Raw genomic sequence first — 11,130 nt, forward strand, 5'->3', positions numbered from 1 at the left:
GAATTATTCAAATACTAACATTCCAAAAGACAGGCAATGGGCTTTTACTGGGAAAAAACACAACCAAAACCTTGCTAGGACCAGATTATCAACTGGTGTAAATTAGCATAGCTCCATGGACTTCCACAGAGCTATGCTGATTTACTCCAACTGAGGATCTGGCTCCTACATACAAAAAAAGTATTATGCAAAATGTAAGTTGCACAGTTTAAAAAGAAGTCTCAAAATGCAGAAGCTGAAGTTACAGTAGCGCTGACTAGCTACATTTCCCCATCCTGAATATTACACTGTACATTTACCAACCTTAACAGAAAAAACAGACCTGGAAAATCTCTCCTAGGTGCACCCACGGCTGTGTTAGCATTACAATAGGAACTTTAATTTTTGTATTTTCGGGTCCTATTTTAACTGCTCAAAGCTCCTCCTGTGGGAAAACCCCCGGAGATGATCGAAGGGAGAAAAGCTCACCCAGGGAAACCATTGGCACCCACCCCAGGAAAGAATCCAGTGGCTGGCCTGCGGAACTGTGGATTCTCCAATATTCACTGGAGATCAGGATCATCTGTGCAGAAGGCCTGTACTTCAACAATAGCTCCAGCCAGGGCCTGCTGTGTGCCTCTTCTCCAGTAACCAGGCTTTGCAGCTCTCGTAGAGACAAGCTGCTAAGGAGTTGGACGGTGCCACAAGTACTCCTGTTCTTTTTGCGGATACAGACTAACACGGCTGCTACTTTGTAACCTTTCCGGAGTGTAATTGCAGGGAAATGGAGTTTGCCTACTTCTCATTTGGGGAATATGGAGTTTAGTTTAGGTTAGCCATTTCTATTTTTTTACCTCTGCACCACTTCTCCTTTTTCCTTATCTCCCCACTCCACTCCACCCATGGTCCTTCCCCTCCACTTCACCCACAGGGGGTTCATTGTGCTGTGGGTGTGGCATGAAAGTTAATACAGCATCAGCGTTGAATTAAATTTTAAGTGGATTCTCCTCAGGCTTGGTGAGGGGATGATGAGGGTAGTGCACTCATCTTCACTCCCTTCCCACATGTAGATTCCCGATCCTTTGCAGGTGCTTTCCAGGGCTGGGGAAGAGGCAAGGAGGGAAAGAGGGGTGGGGAAGAAGTGTCATTTTCAGCCCGTAAGCCATACAGCGTTGGTTGTTTTTCTTAAAGCCCCAGCTCCTGCTTACAAATCTCAGCTTTCGTTTAAAAAAACAAATTGTTTCTAACCCTTGCGTTTCCAGAGAAGAGATTGAAAATATGACAACTAAAGGCTCAGAAACCAAAAGGCAAATTAATATCCCCCCGCTCTAAAAATTATTATTACTGAAATTCTCATGATTTTAAGTCCATCTCCATTTAAAAAAAAGGGGGGGGGGAAGACCTTGACTCATGGTTTGGCATACTGAGCCCTTAATGCAACATGAATGCCCTTCTGCATGTTTAAGTTAGATATACACACAGCAGGTGGGTGCATGGTAAGGTTCTGTGTGGGGCTGTTAGTTTGGCTGACTCTTGAAAAATTCTAAAAGCAAGTATTAGAGAAATCATAATACCATTAGCAACAGTTCACCTGCTCAGAGTAGCGACTCCCTAACTCCAACAATTCACTATAAGCAAGTGGTCTTGGGGCTGCATGACAAACTAAGCCTTGTTCCTTTCAAAGGGTTTGAGTACTTAGTTTAGAAATAAAGCATCAGAACCTCACCTGTCATATAGTCCAAGTCGACCATAACGCTTTACAATGTGTCTTAGGTTAAATGGTTATCATAGCAAACAGTATATTTGGGGGGGGGGAGGTTAATCTGCTTCTAAACTCAGTTTGAAGAGTGAACTATAATTAAATTAATAGAAAATCTCTTTAGATGTATAAATGAAGGTATAACACAGGAAATATAGAGGAACTGCACACTTACCCAAAATGCATCTTTGAACTGCAGCTGTGTCATGCCTATTGATTTATGGAGGGGGGAAAAATCCTTTAACAGGTTTGCTCTGAGAGCAGACTAGCAGCGGCACTCAGCTTTGCTGCTGTTACTATACACCAGCTAGAGCAGAAAGTGAAACACTTCCACAGTCCTGTCTCTTTTAAAATGAAAAACAGCACTGGGCAGTTTGAGGAAGCTCCATCTGCTACTGTGAAGAGAAAAAACCTCACTAACCCAAAACAAAAAAACAAAAAAAAACCCAGCCTATCCCCAAACCTGTTTCTCTTCTGGTAAACAGTTAGTATTGAAATAAGGAAGCAGCGTGATGTCAAATGATGTCAGTTTGCTCCTCGCCATGTGTGCACGTGAGCTACTGGCAAAAAAAAAAAAAAAAATGGTGATCACAGGATCTGATCAACTACACAAAGAGAGAATGCAAAAATAATAATAATAATTAATAATAAGGAAACCAGCATAATAGAAAGAGACAAACCAGGGAGGAAATCAGATTAAAATAGTCACATGCTGAGGAGGCATTGCAGAAAAAATCATGCACCGCATTTCTTCATAATCTTTTTGGCAGAAGTTCACACACACGCACAGGAAGTGTAGCTGCAAAGTTACATTTTGCAGCCCCTTAGCAGGACTGAGGAAATCACAATGTCTTCATTGTAAATATATATATATATATATATATATATATATATTTCTCTGATTTGCAAACTGCCTTCATACAAATGTCTTTGTGACTATTTAAAAAAAAAAAGGCATGCACACTGACATTGGAATGCTAATCCAGAGCTTCCTCCTGACATCATTGTGTAAAGAATTTTAAAATGTGATGATTCAGTAAAATGAGTGCTAGGAATGCACCCTGTGTGATCTGTCAAGTCATTTGCAAATAAAATATTACGGGAGGCACTGTCTTATTTACTAAGAAGCTGCATAAGTGAGTCTAGAAGTAAACTCCAAACTCTTTAAAAAGTGAGGAGTGAGTGAGAGGTTAGTTAGAGTTAACAGCTTACCAGCACAGAGGTCTGAAGTTGTTAACCATTTTGAAGAGCAGACATTTAAGCTAACAGTGTGCAGAACACCTCACCCACTGAAGCACTGAAATGCAGTGTTTAAAACAAGTAGCTAAATCGGATGACAGATATTTTTATAGGCCTGGAAATAATTTTTACTAACGTGGTAATTTTCTTTATTTGAAACTATGACTTGTCTCTGCTTTCCTCTTAACGCTATGATCGATGCAATTTGTCTGTCAGTCCCTTTCAAAATTTTTGAGGGGTTTTTATTTTAAAATTCTGACTGGAATTTGAACAAGGAGCCTTTTGAATGTGGAGTAGGGAATAGCCCATACAAAGCTCTGGAAATCTGGGTTTCCCAGCAGCATACTATCCACTTCCAAACCTGCCCCACTATATGTACATTTAAAATGCCTGAGGTGCACTCAATTAATTTTTAAATCTGATCTATTGAAACAGTACTTAGAACCGGTCTCTTTCTTTGAAGGATCTCAAAGCATTTTGCAGGGGTTTCCCCTGATCCTGCAGTCAGTTCCACACAGGTAGACCTTGTGGACACACAGAGCCCTCTTGACCTCACTGGGCCTCCCCGTGGGCATAAGTGTCTGCTTACAGTGATCTAATTGTAGGATTCGTTCTGCAATTGTTGTTACTAGACATGCATGTAGTGATGCAAATGTAACATAAAATTGACATGTTTCCTCACCTCCAAAGTTTACAATCCGAGAGACTAGTCACAGGACAACTGGTCAGATCAAGAAAGATGAGCAGAGGGTATTGGTGAGGAGAACAAGGTGGGAAGGATTTGTGGAAGTAGTGGGATTTCCGAAGAGGCAGGGCACTTGGTGGACTAGGCATATGGGACTGTTCAAACCAGCATGAAAGAGGCATGGAATCATGAATAGCAAGGAGAAGACAAGGGCTCAGTCATGCAAGGTGCTGAATACGCTAGTCCTGATCAAGCACAGCCCTTGAGCAAATGCTTCACTTCAAGCATGAGAGTTGTCCCACTGCCTTCAATGGTCCTGCTTGCTGGCCCCAATCCAGCAAAGGATTTAAGCATACACTCAGCATCTTGCACAGTCAAGCCCTAAGGGAATAATGAGAGAACATTGGGAGAAGCATAGAGAGTGTAAAAAAGGGCAGTAGAAGGAAAGGAGAGCAGAGATGTACAAGGACACGTTTATCCTCAAATTGAGCCTCCCTTCTCCTATGAGAAAGAGAAGTATTATCTCCATTTTAGAGAGACAGCCTCCCTGTGCTTCAGTTTCTCTCTGGCTTATAGTCACAAAAGACAGTGGCAGAGCAGGAGTCTTGGAGCCAGGATTCCTGGGTTCTATTCCTGGCTCTAACTACATATTCTAGTTTAATGATCCACAGCTGCAAATATATCATTTCTCCTTTTTGATCAGAGCAACTAGTCAAAGTTTAGGGCTCTGTGAGTGTTCCAGTTGGGAGTAGAAATTGGTGGTAGCCAGGTGTTTCTTTGTAAATAAACAAAACTACATCAAGGAATGTACAAAGTCCTGTGTCTCTGAACACAGAAGGAACCAAGAACAAAAAGGAGTAATTTCTTGTCTTACCAGCCCTACGCCCTCTTTAGTTAACACCAAACCCAAAAACTCTCTCTCTACCTCTCTGTTCTTGTCTGTGACCTCAGTAGGTGTGTGTTCTCTCACACACACACCTACCCAAACCAATACTCAGCTCAAAAGCTCCTAGGCCGGTTCACATACACTTTTGTCTGCAGGGCTTATGTTTCCAGTTATGTTAATTGAGGGATGAGTTCACACCTATCAACCCCAACAGGGGTTTTAACCAAACTCAACAAGGTTTCTTTCACCTAGCTCATTATTTAAAAAAAAAACCACTACTATTGTCAACTAGCCACATATCTACAGCATCAGGGTTAGAAATCCTGGCCTCTCTCACACAGATTACTTCCTCGTTAACTAGGGACTCGACCCTGCATTGTGCTGAGCATTATGGTGGCCCAAACTGAAGCCTAGAGACTTGCATGCTTATACTATTAAGTACATGTTGATGTGTTTTGCTGGATTGGAACCAGAGTGCCCAGAACCTTGCAGGATGGAGTCCTAAGGGAACCGTTCCTCTATCTCAGTTGTTAGAGAGAAGCTACATATGAATGAACAGATTTGACATACTCCATCCAACAGAAAGCAGTCTTACATAGCACAACTATACAGGATGAAATATCTGGAAAAGTATTGCTTAGCCTGGCAGATGACTGATATTAATAAAGTACATATAGGCTTTGTTATGCAAGGAAGGGATAGATACATTTCACTGCCACATTAACAACAATTTAAGAAAGCTATTAACTGTAGACTCTTCAGTTTCTCATTTAAACTTATGTGCTGTGCTATTCTATTTAGATGGAGGCTACGTGTAATGAGGATAAATAGCATTCCTAGTCTGAGGCTCTTGAAAACTGCACGAAGAAGTGCTGAAGTGCATTATGTGAAACGATTTAAACAAATGATTATGCACTCCACTTCCAAGGAACTTGTCTTATACAAATAACTGTTTGTAGCTCTTCAAAAGTAAATTGAGAGCAGGTTTCTAATCTCAAAAATACAACAGGTGTCGATTAACTCTGCTAGTGCAGATGCAAGCCCAGGCTGGGTAGCAGATTTCTGAAACTTCTTAGGTGAAACAAGCTAAGATAAAAATCTGGCCATCCAAAAGTTTCCATTTAACATCCGTAAATATATGAAGGGACAGCAACTCCTTTCTATTTAGCATTTTCTCAGAAGAGGGATGGGAAGTAAAAGTGGAGGAACAATAATCTATCTAAGCTTTGGGGAATAAAATATCTTTTAAAAAGCAAGCCAGAATCATACCACCATGATGGATCTTTCATGATAACAATTGCATTTCAACAGTAAAGACAATGAGAATGTATGCCTCTCTGAAACCTCTTGATCACCACTCTTTGACCACAAGGTAGATCTCAGTACAGCATGTGTGTATCCGTGCTGCTAGGAAGGTTCTAAAGTCATTCTTTTTCTGCAAAACATTTTAACACATTCTGCACTATTATTTTTAATCCGCACCAGTGTGCTTCACAGCTCTGTCCCTTTGTTTTCATGGTAGCAGCGGGGACTGAAATGACAGTAGGAGAAAAATGGAAACATAATATGTCCAGTGCAATTGACCTCCACTGTGCTTGAATCCCTTCATTAGCAGCATGTTACTTGGCCTTCAGAGGGCTGTGCTTTAAAGCTGGACTTTTTCACATTATTAAATAGAGATGGTTCCAGTGTCATTTTTAGAGAGAAGTTATTTAAGAGGGCAACATGCAGTTGTGGAGGGAGGACATCAGTTCAAAATTACACCTGTCTGGAATTTCACTGATGGTGGTTGGAAGTGAAGATTGTTTGCTGATAAAGTCTGAAATGGTCTCCGTCCGACAGGGACTCTCTCTCTGGTGTGCTCATGGCAGGGAAGAAGGAAAGGACCACATGGTTTAGGTTCTAACAAGGCCACAACTTTATTGGTCAAAAATTACATCCGTTTCCTGTCGGGAGACAGCCCAGAGTAGTCATTTTTAGCCCATTAATCCTTTACCAATTCTTTGTGTGATCTCATCACGGGGCAGCCAATCATAACACTAGGAGGTTTTCTGGGTGCCTCCACTCACCTGCTAATATCCCTCCCCTTTCAGGGGTTGAGGTGAGAGGGGACCTTTGACACCTCCCCTCACCAGCACTGCTATAAAGCGCATTGACAGGGGCAGTCCCCCCAGATATTGTCCTGGACCCTGGTTCACATTTGCCCCCAGGAAGCTAGACATATTGCCCCCATCTCATAAGGAGATGCCCTCAGGCTGGCCACCATGTTACCTTTTTTGATCTGGAGCCTAAATCAGTGAGTTTCTGCACTGGGCACCTGCCGAAAGGTATGACAACTAAATAACTCTCAAATAGGTCAAACTGTGGCCTCTGGGAGCGGGACGATCCTAGCCCTCTGGTTGGATTTTGCTGTCAGAAAGGTGAAAAAACATTGTCCAGCCTCAGCCAGTCTGGTGGTATGAGGGAAAATCCCTTCCCATACCCAAAGCAGCAACTAGCATAGCCTTCACTGATCCAGATAGGGGAGCAGGCTGTGGAAGCCACCAAACTCACCTTTTGCTGGGCTCGGCACCCCTGTCTATACTCTCCTTTGGCATAATTCACTATTTTTTCAACTTGTCTCAATGGATTCTTGTTTCTCTCCCAGGCATTTTTTTTTTTAAACTGAAATACTGTTTTTCATTTCATCACAAACAAGTCCCATAGGTGTGAACACTTAGTATTTCTTATCATGAATAAGGGGATGCACGCACACACTTGCAAGGTTTTTGTATTTTGTGTATTGTATTTTGTAGTTATATGTGTGGAGGCTGATAGGGGCAGTGTGCTGGGAGAGAAGCTGAGCCCTGATTAGGGGGCAGGGCTTCTCTGCTTAGGGGTCCTATAAATGTAGCCAGGCAGGCAGGCAGGCAGGCAGCGCCATAGACAGCTGCAGCGGCACAGGAGCCAGCAAACAGAGCTGTAAACAGGGGAGTTTCAGTGGGAGTTTGCAAGGGGAGTTTCCGGGGGAGACTAAGTGGGTGGTGTTCTGCCAGTGTTCTGGTGCCTATTGGGGGTTTGTTTTGCTGTGGGTGGTGGTGGTTTGGTTTGTGTTTCCCGGACTAACAGGTTTTAGGTGGGAAGGCTATGACCGATACAGAGGCAGCAGTGGAAGACACAATGAGGATGACTGGATGTGGAAGCTGCAGCATGTACATGATCCTGGAGGGGGTACCTGAAAAGAGTTTTGTCTGCATGAAGTGCCGCCTGATAGAGCTGATGGAAGAAAAGATCCGAGGATTGGAGATGCAGGTGGAAACTCTGGTTGAGTTTAGAAGGATGTTCAAGCGGATGATGGAGCAAAGACATGAGGAGGCTGAAGGGAAAAGCTCAGACTTGCAGATGGAAGCAGGACCAAAGAACTCTGAGGGGAGACTGCTGGGTGAGGAAAGTGAAAGCATGTGACTAAGAGAACCAGGCAGAGGAAAAGACGGGCTAGTGAAGGAGAAATAGAGCTCAAGAACAGGTTTGCAGAGTTGGAAAATGAAGAAGGGGCACAGCAGGTGGCCGCTGAAGGTGAGAGGGCAAGGAAGAAGAGAAGAGCAGCTAGTCCTATAGGAAGAGGGGAAGAGTCAATGGAGATAAAAACACCAAATATGAGCCCCAGGAGGATACGGGATGGGTTGCAGAGGATTGCAAGGGACAATAGAAATCGAGAGGACTTGCAGCCAGAGGGAACAGGGGATAGACTGGAGAATCGCACCATCACCAGGAAAAGGCAGGTCTACGTGATTGGGGACTCCTTACTGAGAATAGACAGGCCTGTAACTAGAGCTGATCCGGAGAACAGAAGGGTGTGCTGTCTGCCGGGTGCTAAGATACAGGATGTGGACCTGAGGCTGAAAAGGATCCTAATGGGAGCGGGAAAGAATCCACTGATTGTCCTTCATGTGGGAACAAAGGATACAGCTAGATTCTCGCTGGAACATATCAAGGGAGACTATGCCAGGCTGGGGAAGACGCTTAAGGAAATTGAGGCTCAGGTGATCTTCAGTGGGATTCTGCTTGTTCCTAGAGAAGGGCAACAAACGTGTGACAAGATTATGGCAATCAACAGATGGCTCAGGCAGTGGTGCTATAAGGAGGGCTTTGGGATGTATGGCCACTGGGAAGCATTCATGGACAGAGGACTGTTCTCTCGGGATGGACTTCACCTGAGTAAGGAGGGAAATAGACTTCTAGGATGAAGGCTGGCACAACTGATTAAGAGAGCTTTAAACTAGGAATTTGGGGGAGATGGTTGGGAGATGTCCAGGTAATCTCCACGCCGGAATTTAACATTGAGAGGGAAGAAAAAGTAAGAAAGGATACAGCCATGGGTATGAGAATGGACATAAGAAGGAAGGGTAGTGTAGATACCAGTCTAATAGGTATACTGGTGGTAGAATGTCTGTGCCTAATCGGATAAAGAATGTCAGTGAAGCCAAACGGCAAAAATTAAGATGTTTGTACACTAATGCGAGGAGCATAGGTAACAAAATGGAGGAACTAGAGCTACTGGTGCAGGAAGTGAAACCAGATATTATAGGGATAACAGAAACATGGTGGAATAATAGTCATGACTGGAGTACAGGTATTGAAGGCTATGTGATGTTTAGGAAAGACAGAAATAATGGCAAAGGTGGTGGAGTAGCATTGTATATCAATGATGAGGTAGACTGTAAAGAAATAAGAAGGGATGGAATGGATAAGACAGAGTCTGTCTGGGCAAAAATCACATTGGGAAAGAAAGCTACTAGAGCCTCCCCTGAGATAGTGCTTGGGGTGTGCTACAGACCGCCAGGATCCGATTTGGATATGGATAGAGATCTCTTTAGTGTTTTTAATGAAGTAAACACTAATGGGAATTGTGTGATCATGGGAGACTTTAACTTCCCAGATATAGACTGGAGGACACGTGCTAGTAAGAATAATAGGACTCAGATTTTCCTGGATGCGATGGATTCCTTCACCAAGTAGTTGAAGAACCAACAAGAGGGGATGCCATTTTAGATTTGGTTTTGGTGAGTAGTGAGGACCTCATAGAAGAAATGGTTGTAGGGGACAACCTTGGTTCAAGTGATCATGAGCTAATTCAGTTCAAACTAGATGGAAGGATAAACAAAAATAGATCTGGGACTAGGGTTTTTGATTTCAAAAGGGCTAACTTTAAAGAATTAAGGAAATTAGTTAGGGAAGTGGATTGGACTGAAGAACTTGTGGATCTAAAGGTGGAGGAGGCCTGGAATTACTTCAAATCAAAATTGCAGAGACTATCAGAAGCCTGCATCCCAAGAAAGGGGAAAAAATTCATAGGCAGGAGTTGTAGACCAAGCTGGATGAGCAAGCATCTCAGAGAGGTGATTAAGAAAAAGCAGAAAGCCTACAAGGAGTGGAAGATGGGAGGGATTAGCAAGGAAAGCTACCTTATTGAGGTCAGAACATGTAGGGATAAAGTGAGAAAGGCCAAAAGCCATGTAGGCAAAGGGAATTAAAACCAATAGTAAAAGGTTCTATAGCCATTAAATAAGAAGAAAACAAAGAAAGAAGAAGTGGGACAGCTAAACACTGAGGATGGAGTGGAGGATAATCTAGGCATGGCCCAATATCTAAACAGATACTTTGCCTCAGTCTTTAATGAGGCTAATGAGGAGTTTAGGGATAATGGTAGGATGACAAATGGGAATGAGGATATAGAGGTAGCTATTACCACATCCGAGGTAGAAGCCAAACTCAAACAGCTTAATGGGACTAAATTGGGGGGCCCAGATAATCTTCATCCAAGAACATTAAAGGAACTGGCACATGAAATTGAAAGCCCATTAGCAAGAATTTTTAATGAATCAGTAAACTCAGGGGTTGTACCGTATGACTGGAGAATTGCTAACATAGTTCCTATTTTTAAGAAAGGAAAAAAAAGTGATCCAAGTAACTATAGGCCTGTTAGTTTGACATCTGTAGTATGCAAGGTCTTGGGGAAAAAATTGAAGGAGAAAGTAGTTAAGGACATTGAGGTCAATGGTAATTGGGACAAAATACAACATGGTTTTACAAAAGGTAGATCGTGCCAAACCAACCTGATCTTCTTTGAGAAGGTAACAGATTTTTTAGACAAAGGAAAGGCAGTGGATCTAATTTACCTCGATTTCAGTAAGGCATTTGATACGGTTCCACATGGGGAGTTATTAGCTAAATTGGAAAAGATGGGGATCAATATGAAAATTGAAAGGTGGATAAGGAACTGGTTAAAGGGGAGACTACAACGGGTCATACTGAAAGGTGAACTGTCAGGCTGGAAGGAGGTTACTAGTGGAGTTCCTCAGGGATTGGTTTTGGGACCAATCTTGTTTAATCTTTTTATTACTGACCTTGGCACAAAAAGTGGGAATGTGCTAATAAAGTTTGCGGATGACACAAAGCTGGGAGGTATTGCTATTACAGAGAAGGACCGGGATATCATACAGGAAGATCTGGATGATCTTGTAAACTGGAGTAATAGTAATAGGATGAAATTTAATAGTGAAAAGTGCAAGGGCATGCATTTAGGGATTAATAACAAGAATT

At 42.7% G+C, this 11,130-nt stretch overlaps 1 protein-coding gene across 1 annotated transcript in view; it reads right to left on the reverse strand.

The window, feature by feature from the left end:
• PSTPIP1 (proline-serine-threonine phosphatase interacting protein 1) overlaps positions 1-1,996 on the reverse strand; it is a 92,429-nt gene extending 90,433 nt beyond the window's left edge. The window contains exon 1 of the mRNA XM_065412284.1: positions 1,914-1,996. Within this exon, the coding sequence (XP_065268356.1) occupies positions 1,914-1,946 (33 nt within the window). The 5' untranslated portion in view covers positions 1,947-1,996. The remainder of the gene's footprint in view (positions 1-1,913) is intronic.
• Between the last annotated feature and the right edge of the window lie 9,134 nt (positions 1,997-11,130).

Source organism: Emys orbicularis, chromosome 10 (genome assembly GCF_028017835.1).
Source record: "Emys orbicularis isolate rEmyOrb1 chromosome 10, rEmyOrb1.hap1, whole genome shotgun sequence".
In the NCBI taxonomy this organism is placed as follows: Eukaryota; Metazoa; Chordata; order Testudines; family Emydidae; genus Emys; species Emys orbicularis.